Source organism: Mirounga angustirostris, unplaced genomic scaffold (assembly GCF_029215605.1).
Source record: "Mirounga angustirostris isolate CCGP_5_RB_7025 unplaced genomic scaffold, mMirAng1.0.hap1 SCAF_5, whole genome shotgun sequence".
NCBI lineage: Eukaryota > Metazoa > Chordata > Mammalia > Carnivora > Phocidae > Mirounga > Mirounga angustirostris.
In genome coordinates this window covers 89,949,943-89,976,847 of record NW_026991713.1, presented here as the reverse complement: position 1 = coordinate 89,976,847, position 26,905 = coordinate 89,949,943, and the positions used below count along the sequence as shown (strand labels likewise).

Sequence of the window (26,905 nt, the reverse complement as noted above, 5' to 3'; positions counted from 1 at the left end):
ATGGACCACAGGGTGGTAATTACTAGCAAGAGGGTTGATGTGCCAGAGGGAGGGAGGAGCAGGAAGTGGAGATAACAGGATAAGGGTAAAAAGGCCTGGCCCCCATTCTCCAATCTGGGACAACTCTGTAAGGACATCCCAGCACTAAATATCCCCATGGGGTAATCTGAGTCCTCGTTGTGACTATGTCATAGCCCAACTTTTCCTTCTGCCCAATCCTACTTTCCTCATTTCCCCACATGTCCCATGAGTACTCTCCAATAAACTTCTGGCAGGGAAATTTAGTCTTAGAGTCTTCTTCCGGGGAAACATAACCTCTGACACAACATGTTTGTGAATTTTAAAATTCTTACTTCACCACAGTTAGAATTGTGTCAGATCTTGTCTATTTTTAATTCCTCAAGCCTAGGCTAACACCCTGTTCCCATATTAAGACCAGTGGGCCTAATGTAGAAATTGAATCCTGCTATTAAGACTTGAGTGCAACCCAAATAACAAGTGTTGGCAAGGATATAGAGAAAAGGGAACCTTCGTGCACTGCTGGTGGGAATGCAAGCTGGTGCAGCCACTCTGGAAAACAGCATGGAGGTTCCTCAAAAAATGAAAAATAGAATTGCCCTACAATCTGGCAATTCTACTTTTAGGTATTAATCTGAAGAAAACAAAAACACTAATTTGAAAAGACATATGCATCCCTATATTCACTGCAATGTTATTTGCAAAAGCCAAGATATGGAAGCAGCCCAAGTGTCCATAGATAGATCAATGTATAAATAAGATGTGGTGTGTGTGTGTGTATGTGTGTGTGTATATATATATATATATATATTCAATTTCATTTCTCTAAATCTGAAGGATGGAATAGATTGGGAGAATAGACAAGATAGGTGAAGGGGATTACGAGGTACAATCTTCCAGTTAGAAAATAAATAAGACATGGGATGTAAGGTACAGCATAGGGAATACAGTTAATAATATTGTAATAACTCTGTATGGTGACAGATGGTAAGTAGACTTATCATGGTGACCATTTGATAAGGTGGATAAATATCAAATTATTATGTTGTATGCCTGAAACTGATACAATATTGTATGTCAATTATTCTTCAATTTAAAAAAAAGACTAATGTAACTATTTGGACATTAATATCTGGATTTCACACTTTTCATAACCTATAGAAGTAACTTAACCCCCTTGCCCTCACTCTCACCTCCTTACCTTTACTCCTGATATAACTCAGACCTTTCATTGTCAAACCCACGCGAGCAATGACAGAATGGAAAGAAAAGAAGGACACACTGGCCTCTTGTGGAAATGATTTGAAAGAGGGGGATTCGCCTTCAAACTTACAGGAGTAGGACTTTAAAATTCTTTTGTTTGTTTGTTTGATTTCTAGAGTACCTGTTCTCCAAAGGTTCCAACTGAAAAGAAGTTTTTAACTTCCTCTTTTTTCTTTTCTCTAGAAATGTGAAAGTGCTGTAATTAGGAGCGTGGGTCTGATACATCCCACTCCCTGTCTGATTTTTCTTTGCTTAGAAAACCAGATATTTTCAGAATGGTAAAATAAATAGGGCTGGTTCCAAACTCATTGTGAAATAGTTTGTCCATGATGAGCCTCTTCCCCTTTGCAGTAGACTATTTTTCCTTGTGGCTACTCCTCCCCTAACTTTGAGACTTCTTTGGTTTATTTCCAGCCTCCTGTCCATTCCTCTCCACAGCAGCCCTCTTCTCCTTCATCCCGCTTTCCTGTTCTGTTATTCTTTGTCCATGACCCACAGGCAGTCTGATGGCCTCCAGGCTGCCCCATGTTGTCACTATAACTGAAATGTCCCCTTTCTACAGCTCCTCATCCAAGGCTAACTTTGCTCTTTTAGGAGGCAATTTTGTTTGGCACACTTATAATTGATTAGTAAGTATTTAAATAAATGGATGAGAATACGAATCAATAAACTGGTCCCTCATAATACACCACTTAGCACCTGCTCTGCCCCCACCCACCCAAGGTAAACGTGTATTAAGAGGGGCCTGAAAAAAACAGCATGCCTTCCTTTGTAGCAGGACCAAACTAGGTTGAGTCCGGAGAGGAGTCCCATGACAGACTGGGTGTAGAGTATTTTGTTAACCCTGTGTTTCTGGTGCCTTGACATCTGGGGCCTTGCTGATCCTGGAGAGATTGCTCTTCCTAAGGCTGGCCAATTCCAACCAAGCCAGAGCCCACATCCCAAAAACCTTCTTTAGGTTCTCACTGGGCTCTCATATTCTGAGCCACTATCCACCTGCTCTAAACGCCCCAGGGCCAGGGTCCAGACAGCTAAGGACAGCTCCTATGCCCCAGAGCCTGCTGATATTATTCAAAGCAGCCAATCTTAAACCGGTTTACCTGGTCTTGCCTGTTCCTTCCCACAGAAAGCACAATAAAGACTCTCGCTTGTATTTCCCCCTTGCTCCTTTTGCCTCTTGACCAATCCTGGTGTTTCCCTAAGGTATGACATGTTCCCTCCTCTTGGAAACTGTAACAAACTATCTTTTCAATGTCAGTTGCCTCCAGGATCTGTTGGCTGCACCATGTCTGAGTAATAATAAAACCTACATGTTAAAATAGTTATTTCAAATACTTCTCTAATCCCAAGTGTGAGGCTTCCTATGCTGACTCTTTTAGTACTGAGGGAAAAGCTCTTTTTTAAAAAGTTCTGACAATCTGGAGAAATAACTATGACCCAGAGAAGGCAAGGTAGTATTAAGTTAAAAAAATAAAACTAATGACAGGCTTTATTTCATATGTATTATCAACCTGGGATCTTAAAAAATCCTGTTAATTATTGTACTATCCTCAATGAACTGAAATTTAAAGATCGTGTTTTCCAAGGTCACAAAGCCACATACACAGAAGAGATGAGACTCAAACACAAATTTTCCTGGCATTCCTCTGAATCATGTCCTGTTTCTATTCCTTCTACCAAAGTCTTCTAAATCCTCCAATATCTTTTACACAGTTCTGTTGTAGAACATCACTGCTTCCTTCACACTTTAAAGTATGGCAATTTCTTCATACTTTAAAAAATGAGTCCATAATGAAAAGTAGCTAAGATATTTCAACAATAACATGGTCTTAGGGAAATGAAGGTAACGTCTTAGGCAGATATTACCCAAAGATAGAGAAGACCTAGAAATTAAAGAACTTTACAATTCTAAGTCTGATATTTAGTGAATGAATGAGAAACTTAGAATCTCTTCTTTCTGAAAGAGTTCCATTCTTTGGTCATGAGTCATCAGAGCTACAAAAAAGGATAGGCTGTGAAGAAGACAGGCAAAACTATCTTGCAGTTTTGGGGAACCATAAACTGAAGGAATAATTCAATTCAATACAATAAAGGTAAAAAAGCATAAAAAGGTAATATGTAATAAAATTGCTATCAAATGTCATCAACCAGCAAAATGCACCATAAAGATCTGGTCAGTGTTGACCGGAGCTATGGGGGGAAATATTTCAAGTAAAATATTTGACAAATTAACCCAACGTGGAACAAAATACAGCTCATGAGGATTTGTCTTTTAACATTTGCCAGATTCCTGCAGTGGTTTGGAATCCTTGATTTTAAGCAAAAAAAAAAAAAAAAAAGAGGGAAAGTTGAGTAAGAGGGAAGAGAGAAAAATAAGAAAGCTAATCAAATGACTTGGAAATAAAACAAATTGGCTGTAGAGTTGGACTGTCGGTATGGAGAAAAGAAGACCGGATTAAGAGGTCAAGAACAACCAGCAGGCATTGGAGGTGCCACTTGGAGATGGTGGGGATTGGCAACTGTTACGAATTTCCATGGACTGCAGGTAAGAAGAAACGAGTTCTGTGGCCAGAGGACCTCAGCGGGGTATCAGGAAGAATTTCCTGACTGTAAATGTCAAGAGCTCGGCTTTACAGGAGCAAAGGGAGGCTTCTGGGATGTGCCTATCCTAGGTCTATTTTGTAGCCTCAGGCGAGAGGCTGGGTGGTTTCCTGCAGCCCCGAGGATGGGCTGGATGGCCTCCCCACAATCCACTGGTCTCATGTTGCTGAGAGGTGTGCCCTGCACACTGCTGCTTTCATAGCCTCCTTGCTGGCCGCCGACTCCCAGCTCAGAGGCTGTGGAGTTTTCCCTGCAGAAACAAACAACTAAGTCTTTCACTCCCTGTTCCTCGCTTGGGCCAGTCCTGAGGTGTATGCTGTTGGTTTTTAGCTCTTCAGCACTTAGGCCCTTCGGAGCCAAGGGCCTCCTGGGAACAATGTAGCATCTGTGTGTTGACAGTAACAGCCTGCAGACCAGAGACTCTCCGCCAAACTCTCCCTCTGCTTCACATAGGCGGCATTGCACACCCCACCTGCAACAATCCACCCTTAGTCAGCCCCAGCCGGCCATCACCAAGTGGCCCCCTCCCTACCTACTCCCCGACCTTTTACCTAATTCGATTCCTAGCTCTTTTGCCACATTTACACCGATCCTCATGCAGGATGGTCTCTACCCACCTCCCATCCCACCCACAGAGTTAACAATAACACATTAGTGGTTCGTGGCCGGACGCTAAACAGTGGGCACCGAAGGGGGAGGTACCTACTGCCTAACTGGGCAGCTGGGTATTTACAAAAGGATCGGCCTGCAAAGAGATGCCAGTCTTTTCCTATAACATTATTGCTTTTTATTTACTGTGCGCTTCTTGATTTACATGGGAGTTAGGAACACTAAACCCAGCATAGGATTTTTACATGGTTTGTTTCTGCTGAGTTTAGAGACTTGGAAGCATCATTTGACTCTGGCAAAAAGACAGTTCCAGAAAGGTGTTTAAGACCTTCCTTTTGTTCCTGGCCCTGAGTTAGAGAGGGACATGTGCTTATGAAGAAAGTAGAGTTTCAACCCCTTGGTAACCATAAAAGAACAGAAAATATGGTGCACGTGTAAGTCCTGTGCCGTGTACAGATTCACTAGAAAATGACAAATCAGAACAACCTCCCTCCAGGAATGTCTCCACTTCCAAGAGATATCACAGGAGTTCTCTTAAAGGCGCCATTCAGTGACATGTGTTGTGGGTGTATGGGACTACACGGTATGAATGTGTAGAAGAAGATTGGATGGGTAGTGAGAGAGTGTAGACAATTTAAAAGAAAGGATAAGGAGAGTAAATGAGATTTCAAGGAACAAAACGGAGAGGTGTGTGTGTGTGTGCGTGTGTGTAAGTCCTGGCGATCCTGTTATTTGGTGTCTCTGAGGTTTGAGTTGCCCTTTTTTTATTTCATGTAAATACTTAGTAATATACAGAAGTATCAGGGAGAGATCAGAGTTCCACCTTTGGAGTCTTTTCTTCTGATTCATGATTTTCTCTCTGAAAAACATCATAACACTGTTATTTAGATTGGAAGCCCACGCTTGGTTTTGAGCTCTGAGATTAGCAAGCTGAACTATTTAATGCCTCCTGGAAGTCCTAAATCCATCCTTAATTTTTATCTCATGAACTCTTATATATAGGAATTTGGGTTTTTTCCCATTAATAATGTCAACAGAACGGCAAAGCCCCAAATTCAGCTCCTTTGAATCTGCAAGATGTTTCCAAAGATGCACGTGTAGTTCTATTCTCACGACTCTACCCTAGCAAGCATCCCGATCCTCTCCATCTTTTATCCTCATGTACTTTTGCTCTTAATCAAATCCAGTAGAGCTCAAAGAATTTTTATTCAACAGGAAATAAGAGGACACAGAGAGGAAAACTCAACTTGCTGTACCTGGAATCTCCCACTTACCAGCCGTTTTCCTTTGAGGAATCCGTCACAAAAGTTTTGCACATGCTCCACAGAAACTTCTGCGATGGCCAGTGTATCCCACGCCTCATCTAGAGTCCGGTAAATTGCCAAAGCCGGCAGTTGAGACTCCTTTAGTTTGAAAAATGAGATCACCTTCCCATTGGCCTTCACACCACTGTCCACCAGAATAAAAAGAATCTGCAGTTGGAGAGGTTTGAGAGGGAAAAAAAAAATCTATCTGAAGTCCACAGGAGGAAGAGACACCTCATGATTGTTGCAGTTTACACTGATTGAACTTGCGGTCTGTACCCTATAATTTAATGAATTTCTTCTTATTTTTCTCTGCTTTGGTATTTTATCCCTTTGATCAGGTTTATTTAATTTTAAGAACACAGAATTGGAAGCAGCTTTAGTGATTAGCGAAATACTTAAGTGTAGCCTAATGGTTAAAAGCAGATAATACATTTTAAATTTTGTTTCTGGTACTCTCTAGTTGTGTGCCTTTGGCACATTACTTAGCCTCTCTGAGACTCAGTATTCTCACTGGCAAAATAGGCTTTTGTTGGGGGAGATTAAATGAGACGATCCATTTAATATGTCCAGTATGGTTTTTAGCATATGGTAGGTGCTTGATAAATGTCATCTATTTGATATTATTAAATCAAACCTTCTACCCAAAGTAGAAACCTTTAGAATATTCTTGTTAGAGGATCATTTACATTCAGAAACACTGAAAACTTCCAGTGTTAGGGAAACAGCCACCAGAAAGCCGGTTTATGTTACCACCAGACAGTTGTCAACATTGGAAAGGTATAGTTTAGGGACGCCTGGGTGGCTGGCTCAGTCGGTTAAGCGTCTGCCGTCTGCTCAGGTCATGATCCCAGAGTCCTGGGATCGAGTCCTGCATCGGGCTCCCTGCTCAGTGGGGAGCCTGCTTCTCCCTCTTCCTGTCATTCCCCCTGCTTGTGCTTGTTCTCTCTCTCTCTCACAAATAAATAAATAAAATCTTTAAAAAAAAAAATGAAAAGAGAAAAGGTCTAGCTTAATGCGGTAGCCTTGAAGTGGTTGAAGATTTATTATTTCAGTGATACCAAACAGAGCTGCACAAGGTAGAGAAGGAACAGAAATATTTATTAGACATCTAGTAGGCACCAGGTACGTGATAGGTGCTTTATATGAGCAATAAGTCCTGAGTCTAAAACTTTAAGAGGTTATGGCAGAGAATAAATACATTGTGACTAATAGGGGAGTTTTACTTTCAGCATCTTTGGGTCTCCATTTTTCTCTCCACTTCTCAATGCAGGAACAAGAACAATAGATTCCCCGCCAAGAGAAAATATGGTTATATAGGTCTTTAACACTATAAAATAGATCTTTAATTTTAAATCAGAGTAATGTGACTCATTATGTCCCAGTTCTCACTTTGTTATCTCTTAACCATACCCACTTTCCTTATTTATCTAATCTCTCTGGACCCATCTCCCCTTTTTTTAGTGCCCTCTGTCCTGGTACTGAGTAGTCCGAAGGGTATCTCCCATTACAGACTTACCTTTCCCTGGAAGAGCTTGACTGCCTTCTGGTATCTGTGCAGGCTTCCTTCATACTCTGGGGAGGCCTTGTTCATCATCAGTAGAAGATGAATCTGGATCACACTATTAAATAGGCCAATCGCTTTCTGGCAAATTGAAGTGTATTATAGTAGAATGAAAGAGACAAGGAGAAAAAAAACACAAAAAACATTAGTGGCAACCCAGTAAATAAGTAGGCTGAAATATAAATGAGAGCTGTCCATCCATAACACAAATGGTAACTAGTATCCGTAACAACTGGGATATTGCAGAAATGATGGAGCGTGACTTCCAAGGTTAACTCATATATGACATGGTGGCTTCTACCTTGTTCTCTCTTCTCTCACTCACTCTAGGGAAAGCCAGTCCCAGTGTAGGACATCAAGCAGCCTTACGAAGAGATTCACACAGCACAATGCCGGCATTAACTTACCAGCTATGTGAAGTGGATCCTCTAGTTCCAGTCAAACCTGCCGATGACTGCCTCTCTGACCAAGGATGGCAAGAGCCTCCAGATCAGAAGCCCCTAGCCTAGCCACTCCCAAATTGTTAGCCCACAGAAACTGGGGGAGAGAATCAATTTTTACTGTTCTAAGCTGATACATTTGGGGGCAACCTGTTATATACCGATGGACAACGAATACACCATGTAACATATCCGTTACTTTTTTCAGTTCCTCTTCTTGTCCCAAGAGCAGTCAGATACACTTTTGAATGCTTATCATGTACGGGGCACTGTTTCCGGGTCTTTACATATAACTAATTGAAGCCTCAAAGTTTCAGTTTTATCAATGAGGAAATTGAGGCACAAACTCTCCCAAAGTCACGTAAGGGGCAGACTGGGAGTCACACCAGGCAGTCAGGCTCCAGGCTCCAGACTCTCAACCATCACGAGGTACTGCCTGATGCATAGCTCATCACAAAGCCCCATCTAAACGGACTCTGCTGGAAGCTGTCTACCTCAAACCTCGGCAATAAGATAAGCTCTTCAGGAGACCAGAAGCATGGGCTCTTTATTTGCTGATGAGAGAGGGTGATTTCCCATCAAGTTGTCGGTGATGGAGGGGAATGGGACAGCCGTGAGCCAGGGTGAGGAGAGGAGAGAGCATGAGACTATGGTACTGGTTCAATTCATTTCCTTTTCCTGAAAGAGTGCTCCAGGTGTCTCTGTTTTAAACAAATCCCATTCCTTTTCACTCCTCCCTCCTAAATACAGAAAGCGCTGCTGTAAAACTAGCATGTGTGTAGGAAGAGAAGACTACAGAGGATTAATGAACCATCAAGGCGGAGTCCCAGGATGGTGGGAAGGGCAGCAGCTAGGTAGACTTCTGGAAGCTACACACTTCTCTGGAGAGATTCTCCAGCTCTATCGGCCAACACATTGGCAATGAGGGTTCAATGAGTTCTTTCCCAAGACTTTCTCCCTGGAGTTTAAAGCCAGCTCTTGGATTTTAAATTTGGGAGATTGGATGTTCAACAACCATCTCTTGTTTTACTAAATCCTGCTACTTAAATGTAAAGCATGCATCCATCTTCCCATAGCAGAGATGGAGAATGATTTTTGGGAAGTCAAGAAATCAAAGCTAAGGAGTCAAAAGGTACAGCTGTCTTAGCAGAAGGGATTGGACATATCAGAAGTGATTAATTTAATCTTAATAGACACTGCCTGATTTTTCACCTTGAAGCCAAATATTAAGTGTGTGTGTTAAAACTATACAGCCGAGGTGGGGTGGTGCTTGGGTGGTGCAGTCAGTTGAGTTTTTGGCTTTTCGTTTTAACTCAGGTCATGATCTCAGGGCTGTGAGATCAAGCCCTGCATTGGGCTCCATGCTCAGCGCAGAGTTTGCTTAAGACTCTCTCTCCCTCTTTCTTTGCTTCCGCTTCCCTGTAAAATAAATAAATAAATCTTAAAAAAAATAGTATACAGCTGACCTAATACGTGGTTGTGGGTTTCTGCCTCCTCGTTGTCACTGTGCAAACTTCTGCGTCAACAGCAGGTGAGAAATATCTACAATAGTGGGTGGGGGCCAGTCTCCAAATGCGAAAAATATCACTTTGGGGAAATGAAAAAGGTTGCAATAAAAGTTGGACTTGCTTCTCTAAAGAAATTCTTACCTAATTTCTTCTTGATGTGATTTGCCTTCACTACTAATGTGGAACTTAAAAACAGTGTCAGTATTTTGTAAGAAAAGAGACTAAGAACTCAGGAAGACCAGTCCTCGCCCCTACCTTCGTTTGCCTGCAGAACTCCAGGATCCCGGGGCCATTAACCCAGGGACCCTCAGATCATGGTTTCTGCTCCCACATGCACTCCTGACCTCTACAGACGTAAAAATGAGAAGGATGACAGTCTAGGAGAAAAAATGCCTGTTTGAGTATTGCTGCCAACACCCCTGGGGTGCATGTGTTTGGAATCTTAGCGAAAGTTGAAATGGAGTCACCACTCCATGAAGACAAACGCGGTGTGAAAGGTGGACAGGAATTTAGTCAACAGGAAAAGAGGTGTTTCCTATTGAAGGCTGTGTGGGGCTATGGAAAAGCCACAGGATTCAGTCAGACAGACAAGTCATAAAAAAACAAAACAAAACAGGGCAAGTGCAAAGGGCTGTGCCTGGAGCTCAAATTGCTAGTCCTATGGCCTTGAGGAAGTTAGTCCACTTTTCTGAACTCTCTTTTCTTCTCCTGCAAAATGGAAATAGACAATATGAACTAATGTATCAGCAGTTAAACTTCCTGCCTTCCACTATGCCTTTCCTGCTTACTATGGGATCCCGAATAAGTCACTTGGATCTTAAATGTACTCCTCTATAAAATGGGCATGATAATTTTCTCTCTCCTACCTCAAAATATCAACGTGAAGATTAAAAGAGAAAATGGGTGTGAAATGGCTTTGTGAATTCTAAAAATTGAGATGTGCATCTCAAGTCGTATTATTAGAGAATGTACAGCATTTCTGAACTGAGGAAGTCCCTGGAAATTAATACTCTTATCACTTTATGATCTACATCAGGGAAAATAAAAGACAGGGCATAGAAGGTACTTGTAGAAGCTGTAGAGTGTTAGAAGGACAGAAGATTATCAGAATAGTTGGATCATCACCTTCACCCGAAGATAAACCTAGAAAGAAAGCTGACCACCGTGAGAGTCTAGGCATGAGGAGGGGGTGCCGGACCAGGAATTGTTAGTTACTGGTCCACAAGGAGGTAGGGAGAGGTTTTAAAAGCTTGTATAGAAATTTTACATTGCTGTAACATCCAAATATGTGATCAGTGGGCCTTATTTTTTAATATTCCATTTGTCTATTATTTACTTTCATTGTATTTTGCAAAAGTATTGGTCATGAAAGCTTTTGGAAAAAAGATGGACCTTCAGCAGAGATTGCGATTTTGTTTGAAAAGTGTGGTCTAGAGGGTTGCTCAGATGAGTTGCCTTTAGTGAACCCTCTCAGGCAGCAAAACTCAGAAGTTTTTGACTCAGTCATCTTGACTTTGCATTCAGGCTCTCTTTCTTACTAGTCGTCTGATGGGTATTTAAGTTTTATCTTCTTTCTTTTCTTCCTTCCTTCCTTCCTTCCTTTCTTTCTTTCTTTCTTTCTTTCTTTCTTTCTTTCTTTCTTTCTTTCTTTCTTTCTTTTCTTCTTTCTTTCTTTCTTTCTTCTTTCGTTCTTTCTTCTTTCTTTCTTTCTTAAAAAAGATTTATTTATTTATTTGAGAGAGAGAGGGAGAGAGAATCCCAAGCAGACTCCATGCTGAGTGCAGAGCTGGATGTGGGGCACAATCCCATAACCCATGAGATCACAACCAAGAGCAGGATACTCAACGGACTGAGCCATCCAGGCGCCCCCTGATGGGTATTTAAGTTTTAGAACTCGGTTTCTTTCTTTGTTTATTAGGGACAAGTCTATCAAATGTAAAGGGTTGTAGTAAGGATAGCAACATAAACAACAATAATGACAGCTACTGTTATTACTGGTCAAAGGATTAGAACTTCTAGAGGAAGAAATCTCTGCTATGGAGACAAGTACCCTCTCTGACACAGGAACTTCAAAGGGTCTGGAGACAAGGGCTATTGTTTACCACAGGGTTGTACTCTGTCACCAAGTGGAGACTGTTGATCTCAATGAAACGGCTTAATTTGGTGGCATCAATGCTTTCAGTGTCTTTGCTCTCTAAATCCAGTTTTTCGTTATCCACCTGGGTAACACAAAAAGGATAGAGTTGTCACTGTTCTGTTTTTATTTATTCATTGGTAAATGTTTCTGGACTATCTACCACATGTCAGGCACTGACTAAACCTCAAAAGACATCAAGGTAAATAGGAAATATTCTCTGCTTTCAAAGAACACTGTCCTGTGGGATACAAAAAAGGGAACAGAAGTGTCATCACAGGGGAATCATAGGCCCATATGTCACCTAAAGGAAGAACAGAAATTTTCCAGGAAGAAGCAACACTTAAAAAGTAGCCCAAACTAGGTCAGGTGAATGAGGGTGGGGAGGGAGTTGTAAATTAAAAAAACAGTATCTGCAAAAGGCAAAAAGATATGAGATGCCATGTTCTTCTGGAAGCTGCAGTTAGTTTGCTATGACAGTAGAGGTTAAGTGTGAGTAGGAGAGAGACAAGGTTAGTGGCGTAGGCTGGGGCAAACTTCCAAAGGGCCTTGAAGCCGAGGTCAATAGACTCAAGTCTAACCTGAAGGCAAGAGGATCCATTTGCATAATCAGATTTATGTATGTATGTATGTACCCTTTTAACGGGAAATAATATGCACAAATGGAGAAAAGCACGAAATGGAAAATGTAAAACTCAGTTTTTAAAAATTATTACAGGGCAAACAACCGTGGAACCACTGTTTGGGTAAAGACAGAATATTGCCAGAGCCCCGGAGGCCCTCTGTCTTCCCTTCTAAGCCATAATCTGCTTTTTTTTTTTTTTTTTTGGCCAAAGGTGACCATTTCCTGACTTTTATGGTGAACATTTTCAATCCTTCCTTTATAGCTTTGCGACTTACGGGTGCATCTTTTGATTCTGTGGTTCAGTTTTCTTTCTTAAAACTTGATATAAGTGGAAACCAACAGTGTATTTTTGGTATGTGTATCTCATTTTGTTTAGGAGTCATCTGTGTTCCTGCATGCAGCTGAGGTTTTTCATTTTCTTTGCTGTATAATGTTCCATTGTATAAACATGCAACATGTATTTATTCACTTACTACTGATGGATATTTAGGCTGTTTCCAGTTTCTGATTATTAAAATAATACTTCAGTGAACACTCTTGTTCATGGTAACTATCTGTTGACCATATACCTTGGATTGGGATTTTTGATTAGAGAGCATTCGTGTTTTCAACTAACAAAAAATGCCAAGCTATTTTCTCAAGTAGATAATAATTTATGCTTGCACCCATATTGTTTGAAAGCCCCGTTGCTCCACATCCTTGCCAACACTTGCTGTTAATCAGCCTTTCTAATTGTATTCATTTTGGTGAACAGGGGTGGTGTCTTACTGTGTGTGTTTTTAAAAGATTTTATTTATTTATTTATTTGAGAGAGAGAGAGAGCAAGCGAGCGAGAGAAAGCGTGAGTAGGGGGAAGGGGCAGAGGCAGAGGGAGAAGCAGACTCCTGGCTGAGCGGGCAGCCCCTCAACGCTCAATCCCAGGACCCTTGAGATCATGACCGGAGCCAAAGGTAGACACTTTACTGACTGAGTCACCCAGGCGCCCCTTATTGTGGTTTACATTGCATTTCCCTGAGTAACCACTTGTATGTCCTCTTCATTTGCCTATTTTTCTATTGAGTGTCTATCTTTTTCTTGCTGGTTTGAAGATATTTTTTATATATTCTATATATGGGTCCTTTGTTGCTTCTATATTGCATTATCTTCCCTCACTGGGACCTTCCCTTTTATTGGTTATTGCTCATAAACAGAAGGTGATTTCAATGTAGTTGAGGTTATCAATCATTTCCCTTATAGCTGGTGTGTGTTTTTGTTTTGTTTTATTTAAAAATCTTTGACTACCCAAGGTCATGAAGATATTCTCTTATATTATCTCTTAGAAACATTACCATTTTATTTTCCACAATAGATTGGAAATCTACCTGGAACCCATTTTTCTCACTTTAAAATGGATGCTTAGATCTTGATTTTTATCCTTTTCTAAAATATACATTAAAATCTACACATTTCCCCCTTACAGGGCTATAAATGCATCCATAAATTTTATGTGTAGATTTTTTATCATTCAGTCCAAAATGTGTTCCAATTTCTGTTCTTATTTCTTCTCTAACCTATTGGCTATTTAGAAGTGTGTTTCTTAATTTAATCTTCTTATTAATTTCTAGCTTAATTTCTACATTTTATTTATGTCATTTGTCAACTTCTAGATATGTTATATGTGTCCTGAAAATTATGTATATTCTGCAGTTTTCAAATACAGTATTCTGTATATACTAACAGCTCACTTGGTTAATTTCATAGTTCGAATTTTCTATATTCTTATTGGTTTATTTAACCAGTTTATTCTATCAAGAGAGTAGTACTAAAATCTCCCACCGTGATTGTGAATTTAACCATTTTTTTCTTACAATTCTGTCAGTTTCTGCTTACATGTTCTCAGGCCATTTATTAGATGAATGCAAATTTAGAATTGTTACATCTTCTGGCCAAATTGAAATATGTATCATTATAAAGCATCATTCTTTATCTCTTGTTGCCTAAAAGACTACTTTGTCTGACATCAATATGCTTATATCAGCTTTCTTTTGGAAGTATTTGCATGGTATAGCTCTATCCTTTTATTTCTTTTTCTTTAGGTAGGAATTCCTTTTTTTTAAAAAATGTTATTCAAATTTTAGTTAGTTAATATACAGTGCAGTATTGGTTTCAGGAGTAGAATTCAGTGATTCAGCAGTTACATACAATATCCGGGGCTCATCACAAGTCCCTCCTTAATACCCATCACCCATTTAGCCCATCTCCCTCCTCCCTCCCTCCATCAACCCTCAGTTTGTTCTCTATCATTAAAAGGCTCTTATGGTTTGTTTTCCTCTCTCTCTCTCTCTCTCTTTTTTTTTCCCTTCCACATATGAGTGTAATCATATGGTTTGTCTTTCTTAAATTCCACATATGAGTGTAATCATATGGTTTGTCTTTCTCTGACTGACTTACTTCGCTTAGCATAATACACTCTAGCTCCATCCATGTCATTGCAAACGGCAAGATCTCATTCTTTTTGTTTTAACATTTTACTTATTGATTTGTCAGAGGGAGAGAGAGGGAGAGAGAGAGAGAGAACATACAAGCAGGGGGAGCGGCAGGCAGAGGGAGAAGCATGCTTCCTGCTGAGCAAGGAGCTCGATTTGGGACTCAATCCCAGGACCCTGGGATCATGACCTGTGCTGAAGGCAGACGCTTAACCGACTGAGCCACCCAGGCATCCTAAGATTTCATTCTTTTTGATAGCTGAGTAATATTCCATTGTATATATACACCACTTCTTCTTTATCCAGTCATCAGTCCATGGACATTGGGGCTCTCTCCATAGTTTGGCTATTGTTGACAATGCTGCTATAAACATCAGGGTGCATGTGCCCCTTCAAGTCTGTAGTTTTGCATCTTTTGGGTAAATATCTATTAGCGTATTTGCTGGATCATGGGGTTTATCCTTTTATTTTTAACCTATCTTTATATTTTACATGTGTCCCTGTGTTTTAAAATGATCAGGAAACAAACCGAGGGTTGCTGGAGTGGTGGGGGGTGGGAGGGATGGGATGACTGGGTGATAGACATTGGGGAGGGTATGTGCTATGGTGAGCGCTGTGAATTGTGCAAGACTGTTGAATCACAGACCTGTACCCCTGAAACAAATAATACATTATAGTTAAAAAAAAAAAAAAAGAAGACAGTAGGAAGGGAAAAATGAAGGGGGGGAATCGGAGGGGGAGATGAACCATGAGAGACTCTGGACTCTGAGAAACAAACTGAGGGTTCTAGAGGGGAGGTGGGTGGAGGGATGGGTTAGCCTGGTGATGGGTATTAAAGAGGGCACTGGGTGTTATACACAATGAATCATGGAACACTCCCTCAAAAACTAATGATGTAATGTATGGTGAATAACATAACATAATAAAATAAAATTTAAAAAAATGATATGTCTTTTGTAAAAAGCACAGAGTTGTATTTTTTAATCCAGTCTGCTCTCTTTGTCTTTTTTTTTCTCTCTTTGTCTTTTGATTGCATTATTTTATATAATGTAACCACGAATACATTTAATCCCATATGCATTTCCTCTTGGTTCTGCCTGTTCCAAATATCCACTTTCTTTCATTTCTGGACTACTTTGAATTGATTGAGCACTTTATATTATTCCTTCTTCCCCTTGATTGGCTTAGAAGTTACATGTGCTATAGTCATTCTCTTGAGGAGTACCAGCATGCATTATACAACATGCATTCTTTAGTCATCCGAATCTAATTTTAACTGTCAATTTTGTCTCTTCTTGGACTATGCAGACATTAGAACATTCTAGTAGTTTTCCTCCTTCCGACTCCATTCCCTTACCCCACAGTGAAGACTTACAAAGGTGATTATTATTGTGTATTTTAATTCTAAATCTCACAAAGTGTTATTATTATTGTCATATAGTCAATATACATTTATACTTCTGCACATTCTCATATTTTCTTTTCTTTTTGTTTCTTCCTGCACTTTTGAGCTTCCATCTGGGATGTTTTGCCTTCTGCCTAGAGAACAACTTTTAGTGTGAGTAAGATCTGTTGGGTGCCATGCTTAAAATATCGTCATTTCTGCTTTATTTTTGAAGGCTATTTTTGTTGGAGGTAGAATTCTAAGTTGACAGTTATTTTCTTTCAGTTTTTGCAAGATATAATTCTTCATATGTGGTATTCTTTCTACTGAGAAGTCATCTGTGAAACTTAGTATTACCCCTTTGAGATTACTTTGAGGGTAATCTCTTTTCTCTGATTTAAAATTTTCCTCTTTTTCTCTGAGTTTCAGCTATTATACTATGGCATGGCTAAGGGTAGATTATATATATGATACATATATATATAATTATGTATGTGTAGAGGTATAAGTGTGTCTGCATGTATGCATAGACATTATATATATAATATATAATTTATATATTCATATATGACCATCTTAATCCAATTTCAGTGATTAAGATGATTTAAATGTGTTGCAGCCCTTGGGAGGGCTGATCTACTTATGTTACATCCTTGTTCTTTTTTTTTTTTTTTAAAGATTTTATTTATTTATTTGAGAGAGAGAATGAGATAGAGAGAGCATGAGAGGGGGGAGGGTCAGAGGGAGAAGCAGACTCCCTGCTGAGCAGAGAGCCCGATGCGGGACTCGATCCCGGGACTCCAGGATCATGACCTGAGCCGAAGGCAGTGGCTTAACCAACTGAGCCACCCAGGCGCCCTGTTACATCCTTGTTCTTAGGGTACTGCTTTTTAGGGTCCAAAGTGGGGCAAAGGGTGTTTTACTAAATCTACCTCCTACTTCCGTTTCTGGGCCCTGAATTTCAACATTTACTTTTCTGGCTCCTTGAGGGTCTTAAAAAAGCTAGTAAACTTCTTAGCCTCTTGACTGCTTCAAGAACTGGCAGGAAAAGCTTCCCAGACAAAGAACAGTCCCAATGCAGCATCTTCTTTCTGGGTTTTCATCTTTTCTAGATCTTAGTCTAGACATTTCTCCTTCTTCTTCTTGTTCTCCAAAGCCTCCCTGCCCCCTTTTCTGCTTGCCTGGCTTTTAAAATAAGTTGGTTTTGGTGGAAGGGTTATCTAGTTACCTAGTCCATTATACCACATTTGCATTTTAGAACTGCCTTTCCACCATACTCAGATATATTAGAGCATAAGACTTCATACTGTCCATCATTGTTCCAGAGTTTTCCGTTCCTCTCCCCCAATCTACTCATGCCCATAAAGGTACCAGATCATGCTTCTATCACCCATAGCAACTATGCCTACAGACAAATGTTAGCTCCTGAAGAGTTCTGTTTCCTAAAATAGTTTGAGATCCTTGGGCCACCAACCTGTGGACATCTCAACCTCTTCCCTTATATCTGCTCTCTCATATAGGTCCTACCCATTGCGCTGGATCAGAACCATCATTTTGGCGCCAAGATACTTTCTCCCAGTCTACCCAGCAAAGTCAGAGGTAAGTCTCATTTTAGTTTATGCAGGAGGCAATTCAGGCAAAGATAAATTGAAGTCACTAAACTACAGGAATCTGAGATTGTTCATTATTGTCATTCCCATGATGAGTCCCGTTGCCTATTTTTCTCCTCTTTTGTTCAAGGTGGTCTCCCATCGGGTTAGTTAAAAGCAATATGCACCTTTAAGAAGCCCAATGCACTCTATGGTTAATAATATTAATTCTGGATATACCCAGTCATTCTCTTATAATACCTTTGCGAATGAATTATTTGAGTGCCTGCTGTGTGTTAGGCACTGAGGTACAGCGGGGCTTGACATTCACTCAGACAGCAATTCAATCACTTTATGACTGTTCTTCACAACTCAAATTTATAAAACAAATAAATGCTGAGGTGCAAAAGAATGTATTTCAAAATAAGAATTTTGAAAAAAAAATCGTCAAAACCATAGGATATTTTTAAAAATGTGAACTCCCTTCTTATACTTAATTGTTTTAATATTCACAAAGTTCTGAGCAGAAGGCTTGGGGCAGAAATAGCAAAGCGAGAGAAAAAGTCTTCCTGGGGGGAGTCCTGGCCCGGCCCCTCCTATCCTCCTGCAGGGGTCAGTAAGAGTCCCCAGAGAAAGAGAAGGCGCACACAGTCTTTTTGCGGCTGCTTTGCCAGATGGCATGTCTCTTTCACACTTAAGGCTTTGCTAATTGCAAACATCAAAATCATCATTATTATAATCACAACCGGGGCCCTTTTAATATTTCATGTGTCTAAATACTTCACGATTATTTGGCTAGGAACCGGCGGGCCTGGTGGCGTGCCTCAGCTAACAGAGCTGTGCTGTGGCCGGTAACCCCTCCCTCCCTGCTCTTTTCCAGGCAGTGCCTCACCACTTCCCAGAACAGGGAGAACAGGAAGCGCCCGTTCCTCCAGGTGTTTCTGGACTTCAGGAATGCACTATATTGGAGGCAGAGGATGTTAAGGGGTGATAACATTCTCTAAGTAGCAAAGAGTTTTAATAAAAACCGCTCTCCTGAAGTCTCTCCAGTTTGTAGTGCTGCTTCTTTTTTTTTTTTTTTTTTGGAGAAAATCACTTTATTCTAATTAATTCACAAATGAGAACTTCTTTTAACGCAACATGGCAGATTAGTTCCGTGGGTCTTAAACGAATAAGCTCTGGAACATTCATGTGTTCAAACAACATTTGAACGGGAAATCTCCCTTCTTTCAGGAATTATTTGCATAATGCACTGGACAGAAAATCCGACCCTGAAACCAAGAGTTGGGGAAAAATTGTTTTTATATATTTTCCAGTTTTTGGAAAGAATTTTACTTGAGATATCATATTCTTTTTCTCCCCAAGAAAAGAGGCACCAGAAGGAAAAGAGAAACAGTAAACCAGAAGGGTTGCCACCTTAAAATATAATTTTGAGCTTTCCCAAGGGTATTTGAAGTGGACTTTTTTATGTTTTAGACACTGTGCCATACCAACAGATTAGTTTTTTTCCTGTTCATTAGTAATTCAGCAATATTTTTTTGAATTCTTATGTGTTTCTCTAATTAAGAACCAAGTTTTTTATAAAGTGTATTGAAGTTGTCTTAGTTTACACCACAGTTATAGTATTAAATGTCTTGAATAGCACTGAGAAATCATCTGTGAAACAAAAACCCTCATGTTCCTGCATTTGTTTTTGTAAACTGCTTAGCTCGCCATATATTTGGTAAATATATACTTTAGAAAAAAATACTTAATAATTGGACAGATCTCACTTCTTGCATTTATTAGCTTATTTTTATGCACTAGTTCCTTTTGATTCTCTTCGTTTGGCAAGGTGCATTTCTTATAATAAGAATCCAGCACATAACTGTCCAAAGAATGAAAGAATGCCTTCACTGTGTTTCCATTACTATCCCACTGGGTCAAAATTAGGCTAATTATATTTCTTAAAATAGAGGTGATTGAGGAAACCCAAAGCAGGATAAACATTCAAATAATATCTGAAATTCCATTTTAGAACAGGTTCATGGTTTATTCAACCCAGGATTACATCTCCATTAGGGCAACAGCGGGAGTGTTGTCAGAGAGGGTGGAGGGTCTGCCTGCAAGTCACACTCACAAAAGACAAGCTGTCACACACACCAAACAGGTTGTCATACACAACTTATTACTGTTTCACTGACTTAAGTTCTTTCTGATCACATTTATAGAGTTGGCCTGCACTCTTTCTGGAGAGTGCTGTGTTCCATGAATATAGCACTTGCTGGCTTCGTATTGCTCTAACATTTCAAAGCATCTAGTAATGTCAACTCATTACAGTCTTACTATTTTTCCACTTACCATTATTCCAGCTTGCCTCTAAATATGTTCTTACAATTGAAAATTCTCTATGTCTGCATTCTGAGATTTCTTTGCCAAAATATGTAATGCCTAGATTAAATCTTGAGAAGTAATCCTAGGGGTTAAGTAGTTCCAGGGGGATAGAGAAATGATTTAGGAGAAGGTTTAATTTTAAGTGGGCTTGAGAATGAGGAGCCTGATAGAATCTAGGAGTAAAAACAAAGGTTTTCGTCAGGCTTAAGTACTTCAGAAAGTCACTATAGTATCATAGAAATGGCATGTTTTGGAGACAGCAGTTCTGGGTATGAATCAGACGTCTGTTTATTCCATAGCTGTGAGACTATATAGAGTAGGGAGCTTTAGTGTCCTTATTGATAATGCAGGGATAATAATTATTATTTCATCAGATTCTCTTGAGAATTAGATGGTAGAACACTGAAAAACACCTAGCGTAACATCTATCATAACACAAAACAAACAGAATGAACTATACATTTAAGATGAAGATAGGTACCCAAAATTTCACAACAGGTTCACTTTTCCCAATTTAAAAAAGAATAGCCTTGGTTGATGTTCTTCTAAAAAAAAAAAAAAAAAAAAGTCATCCCAAACTCCTAAATAATAATTCTATTAAAATATGGACTAAACTTTTGAAAGTAGAAACTGAGACAAATATTTTATCTCAAAGCTGGTGAGGCATAGGTGGAACCTCTCCCAGACCTGCCCATGGAGCAGGGCAGGAACCGGTATGTTTGTTTTTGGTATGGTACATCAACAATCTCATCCGCAAGGTTCTCAGGAGTTCATTTAGAGTAGGTCTTGCCACTAATGGTAAACAAAAAACAGCTGCTAAAGAAGCGTGAACAGCCCTGGCAAGTCATCAACAGGGCTTTATAAAGAATACACTGTAAGCCAGGCTAATGCACCCATTAGAGGTCAGAAAGCCTGTGGACACATTGGAAGGAACAGCTCTAGTTTTTCTTCCCCACATGTGTATCTTGGTAGACTTATTTGTTTGTTTGTTTATTTATTTAATTTATAAAATTTTTTTAGTACTAAGACTTTTAAATCAGGACTTTGTGAGATTTATAAACACCGAACTGGGAGAAGAAGGACTTGTGGACGTGTATCTGATTAGCATTTTTTCTAGGGAAGGGTTACTCCCAGTGGTTCAGCAGTCACATGAAAGGCATTAGAACCACCTTCCATACCTGTCTTACCAAAGCTTTTCACAGAAGAGCTCGGTTTAATCCTATTTCACGATGGTGACAATAACAACCTGCAGCTGCTGTCCAGGTGGGCAAAGGATTAGGGACTCAGATGTACTCTGGGACGTGAGTCAATTTCTCAAGCACTTCTGAGTGTCTTAGTGACCAGAGGCATATTGTGGAGCTTTGGAATACAAACGTGCATAAGTTGTGGTTCCTGCCCTTGAATAGCTCATGGTCTAATGTCATATTAGGTGAGACAGACACAGAGATATATGACACGCACTATAAAGTGGTAAATGTAAATAGAGATATGGAAGTACAGAGGCGTAGGTAGGTCAGTTTGAAGATTCCATGGAGGCTTTGTGAAGGATACAGTGCCTCAACTGACTCACTGGGATAGGAGGAGGTCGCTGGGTGAGGCTAAGTGACAGGGGCCATTGAAGGTGGTGGCATTCTAGGCAGGGGCCTGTGTGAAGTCATGGAATTGTATTATCACACTGTGGAGCAAGAGTAAAGCCTACCGTGGGAATGTGCTAGAAAAGGGACTAGAGAAGCAGGTAGTGGCCAGGCCATAAAAGACTATATGTACCATTAAATATCTTGGTTTTTATCTTGTAAGAAAAGGAGAATATCGAGGTGTTTTTAAGAAGGGAATGTCATGGTCAACTTTCCATTTTAAATACATCATTGTGATAACAATCTAGAATTTGGATATGAAGTAGCAAAGGGAGACTAATTAAGAAGCTATTGAAATGGTTTATGCCAAAGATGCTAAGGGCCTAAATGAGGAATGAAGTCGAAAGAGTGAAGGGGAATATAGATTCAATCAGATTTGAGGTACAATTGGCAAAAATTAGACTAAATGAACAGAGCCATTCAATAAAAGTGTTTTAGAGGAAAGAGTATAATTTAGCAGGTGCAGATGATAAATTCAGCTTTGAACATGTGAGGACTGTAACGCTTAATGAAACTATCCCAAATAATTATATACAGCAAGCATTTGAATCATGAGAGAGGTCCAGGCTAGAGATAAAACATTTCAGATCCTCAGTAGACACATAATAGTCAAACAAAAAGAATTGTATTACCTAAGGAAAACACATTCATTCATTCATTGATTCACTCAACAAACACTTAATGGACACCTGCTCCATGACTGACACTTTTTTAGACTCTGTAATTGAAGGAGTGAACAAAATAGTCTCTGCTTCTATGGAACGCAAATTCTATAACCCAGATTGGAAAGAGCATTGGGGTCAGGAAACAGTGTACATGGAGGCAGGGAACATCTCAAGGAGACTAAGAAAAGAAGAAGACCAGAAGTAGGCTCTTAGGAGTTAAGGAAAGAAAGAATCCTAAAGAGACCGTCAACAAAGTCAAATATGGCAGACATGTTCGCTTAAATAAGACCTAAAGTGTGTTCACTGGGTTTGGAAATGTGGAAACCAGGCTGACCTGCAGGAAAGCAGTTTTAATGGAGTGTGGGGCATAGATTAGGTAATAGGGTATTTAAGAGCTTGAAGAAAATTGGAGGCACTGAATATAAAATACATTTAAAAGAGATTTGGGTGAGAAGTGAAATATATAGGATGGAGGCTAGAGGGGGAAGGACATTTAGTGCAGAAATCTTGAAAACTTATCTTTTGTCCCGATTTTGCATTTCCAATAGATTCTATACATCTTTATCTTGATATTCCACAAACAATACAAACTTAACAACTAACTAAAGCATCAGAAATCCCTATTTTTGTATATGCCCTCACTATTCATTCATACCCTGGCTTTAAACTTTGCCTACTTTCCAGAAATTTTATGTTTAATCATTAGCAGGACCTGCCTTTTCTTCACTTTCTTTCTTTTTTTATAATTTTTTAAAAAAAGATTTTATTTATTTATTTGAAAGAGAAAGAGTGTGTGCATGAGTGGGGGAAGGTGGGACGAGGAGGAAGAGAAGGGTGGAAGAGGGAGGAGGAAGGGGAAGAAAAGGAGGGAGGAGAAGGGAGGGACAAAGGGAGAGGGAGATGCTGACTTCCCACTGAGCAGGGAGCCTGATGCAGGACGTGATCCCAGGACCCCGAGATCATGACCTGAGCCTAAGGCAGGCGTTTAACCGACTGAGCCACCCAGGCGCCCCTTTTCTTCACTTTCTTTTATCCCCTCTCTACTGCAGACCCCTCTCTACTACAGACCCTTAGTACATGGTTGATTTTGTCAGCCTAACAAAAGTGCTCTCTACTCTTGTGTTTTTGCTTAACAATCCACCCTAGTCATCAGTGCCAAAATCATCTTGCTAAAACACATTCCTGTTCATGTTATTCCCGGATCTAAAGGCTTTAAGGGCTTTGCAGTGCCAACCAAGTTAAATGCAAACCCACTAACCTGGTATTCAAATTTCTCCATAATGTGGTTTTAATCAAACTTCTCTTACAGTTATTTTCTCTAAACATGTACCCTGAGATCCAGTCAAATTGGCTTGATCACTGTTTCCTAAGTTTGATATTATTCCCATCTTGGACATGAATTCTCCTCTACTTTGTCCAAATTTTATCTCTCCTTTAAATCCCAGTTCAGTTGTCTCTTTCATCATTTTTTTTTCCAGAATCCCTACATTGCATTTATCCTTTTAATGACTATCATACTTTATCCACAGTGATGTTCTTTGCATTGTAGATACTTATAAACTATGTTTACATCCTTGACTGTATTTTAAGACCTATGAGAGCAGAGAACATATTTAACATGTTTTTATTATCAGTATCTTGCAGAAGGCACAGTGGTTGTTTAATACATGTTTGGCAAATATAAGTGAACTCCCAAGGATATAAAAATATAAAATTTTGGAGCTCAAAATGACCTTAGCAATGATACAGTCAAATTCTTATATTTTACAGATGAAGGAATTGAAGCTAAAAAATGTCCAGGGACTTGCACAACTTACGTGGCTGGTCAGTGACAAAGCTGTGCTGCAATCCTACCTCTTGATGCTCAGTCCAGTTCTCTCTCCATCTCATGACAGCACCTGTTTGGGAAGCTTGAATGGAGCCACCATCTTTGTCATCATTGTCCCTGACTCCTCTGTCCCTGGCACCATCATTAGTGTTAAAGGCATAGAGTCCTTTCCAGGCTCACAAGTTCATGAATCTATAACCTAAGGAAAAACTGGAAGAAGGCTCGAGAAGCCCACCCAACTTACCAGGCGAAAGAGGGAAATGGTATTCCCAGTGATGTTGTAGTGCGCCAGAACCTCAGAATCAGTGCTGATTCCAAATGACACATCTTGGAATTTTTGCACCATACTATGGAATAGGGACACTGCTGGTATTTCTAAATACTGAAAACAAGAGGAAAAAAAAAAATCCACAGGGATTATGTTAGAGAGGAGAAACATAGAGAATAGGGAATAGAAATGTGCTCACTCATATTAAAAAAATCATAGACTTGATTTATTGTCAGGTGAAACAACATTTACCTCTAAGAATGCAGGCTAAATTTGTAGTGGGATTGTTGAATTTTCCAGGCGGGGTGGGCTAATAGGTAACTACAGAATTGTAGCTCAGCCTGAAACTCCTGTCTGGCCTTATCATAAAGCTTGTAGTTTATTAGCAGAGAGGGGCCTCCATATCAGAGAGGCCTGCAGAGCTGGGCTGCACTGTCACCGATCCACCCGAAGAGGCAAATGTTTTGGGAACAATTTGTGGAGGAAAGAAGAAATGCAAAAATAAGAAATAGGTGCTGTCAAAGAGCCAAAAAGGGGAAAAAAAAAAAGAATAAAGGAAATTAAAATGGAAGCTTAGAAGTTTTATGAACAAAGGTTTGTGCAGGATGTGGAAGAACGGTCTTCTTTTCCTGCATTAAACCTGAGGTATTGCCCGTGAAGCTATTGTTCCTGTGTTGTTCCAACTCTAGAACCCAGGCCTGCAGGAGGGGGCAGGGAAGCCACGTCTAAATTAAGATTGCAAGATTCTAGTTCTTCCATAACAAGCCGCCATCATTTTCCCTGCTGTCACAGGACCTTTGCCCAGAGCAGCTCCAGGAATAAACAGGAGGGAGCATGGCCTTTTCTGACATCTTTCTGGGCCGGAGGGGGAGAAGTGCAAAAAGAAAAGAAACTGACTAGCCTTGCCTCTGGGGTCAAGCAGAGGGAGTGGGTATCTTGCTCCTTGGAAAGGGTGTGTGGAGTTCATTCGAGGCTAAGAACAATTGCTAATCTAGGCTTCCCCCTTTTTGATTCTCCTTAGCGTGGAATTACTCATGGATCAAATGATGGACGGCATCTGGTGGCTGCTTAAGTTATTGCAAATGCCTCCATTCCCACTTTCATTGCCTTCCTGAGGGTGGCTGTTGTGGTCTCCAGCACAGATTTCTCATCGCGGAGAAATGGGCTCCCCTGTCTTCCTTCCCCACTTGCATCTCATTGCAGCCATTTCCAACTGTGTACACAGAATCGCCAGGGTGGTGGCGAGTAGTAACTAATTAATGGAAATGGATAAGAAGGTCTGCAATAAGAGCAGGGGCTTGATCTGTGAGAATAATCAGATGTTACCTTCAAAGAAAGAAAAAGTGCTGGAGCGGTGCCCTTTCATGTATGATTACTTTCATTAGCCAGGCAGCCAATCTGGAAGATGGCAGCTAATGCCTCCAATGTTCAAAAGGTCAAACTTTTTCAACATTTCTGAACAAACGAAGAGCTAGAAGGATGAGGGACTACCTATTTGGTAAGGCTTTAGACAGAGATTAGCCATTGGCTGTGTTTCCTGGATGATAGAAGTTGAGTTTACTCTGGCCCCTGCCTCCGCAGTCCCGATATGGACTTAAGATTCAAAGCACTCCTAGATGAGGAGCCTCAGAACTCTTGAAGCAAGTGTGAGAAAGATATAATTCAGAGACTGGGAATGTCTTGAAATTGAGAGGTCTCGACTGAGAAGCTGAAAGCAGACTCTGTGCCCTTTGACTTCTAGTGCAGTATCATCTGGCCAGCAGGTGACGGTCATGGCTGCTCTGAGCTAAGATGTTCCTGGTTCTTTGGGGGAACAGAAACGGGGTACCTGGACAAACCTGGAAGAAACCTATGACAGCCACCTCAGCAGCAGCAATGAATTCCACGGTCGCTGGGACATCTGTGAGTGACACAGTTTTCTGGGAAGCAGCAGAACCATCTAGAGAGTGAGAGAGAGAGAAAGAAGGAGAAAATGTTGGGGTATCAAGTGGAGGGGAGGAGTTCTAAATGCTGAGGGCCTCTCTACTTTTTCTCTATATACTATGGCCAAAGAGATCACGGTCATCATCCCAAGGCCTTATTATTTTACTAACATATGGAGGGTGACTCCACCTTATGGTTTCACTCTGAAGGACGATGCTAGACTTCTCTTTTCTCCACTGGGCAACACAGGCCTTTATCCATTTTCCATTTCCTGAAAATGTTCTCTGTTTGGAGGAAAAGTACTTAGAGCATTCCCACGTTCCCTTCCCTTCCCCTAACAACAATGGTCACCCAAGTGCTTTTTTCTTTTACCTGATGATTCCTGAACTTCTGCAGCAACTTCTGGGGATAGTTGCCATGCGAAAAGAAATAATAGAAACAGGAGTCTGGATTGGTCAGCTTCCATTGTTCTTTTCCTGCTCCTTCTCCAAGCCCTGGACTTTGTGTTTTAGGAGACCGAGTCAGGGCAGCCCGCTCCTGGTAAATGGCTGTGGTGTTGTTAGTGTTCTGGGAACTATGCAGCTGGCTCTATGGGAACCTTCAACTTCTGAGATAAGAGACCAAGTTCCATGACAGGATCTCAGAACATAACCAACCAGAAGAAAGTCGAGGCTGTTCATTTGGATTAAAAAAAAAAAAAAAAAAGGAAA

General features: G+C 40.3%; 1 protein-coding gene across 1 annotated transcript; it reads right to left on the bottom strand.

Annotated features, from left to right (window-relative positions):
• Positions 1–4,654: 4,654 nt before the first annotated feature.
• ERP27 (endoplasmic reticulum protein 27) lies at positions 4,655–26,680 on the bottom strand. Its single transcript, XM_045873820.3, has 7 exons — positions 26,568–26,680; positions 26,111–26,211; positions 24,249–24,386; positions 11,410–11,526; positions 7,315–7,440; positions 5,766–5,963; positions 4,655–5,350 (listed from the first exon to the last, which is right to left on the bottom strand). The coding sequence occupies exons 1-7, from the start codon at positions 26,659–26,661 to the stop codon at positions 5,303–5,305; spliced, it is 822 nt and encodes a 273-aa protein (XP_045729776.1). The 5' UTR covers positions 26,662–26,680; the 3' UTR covers positions 4,655–5,302.
• Positions 26,681–26,905: the final 225 nt, after the last annotated feature.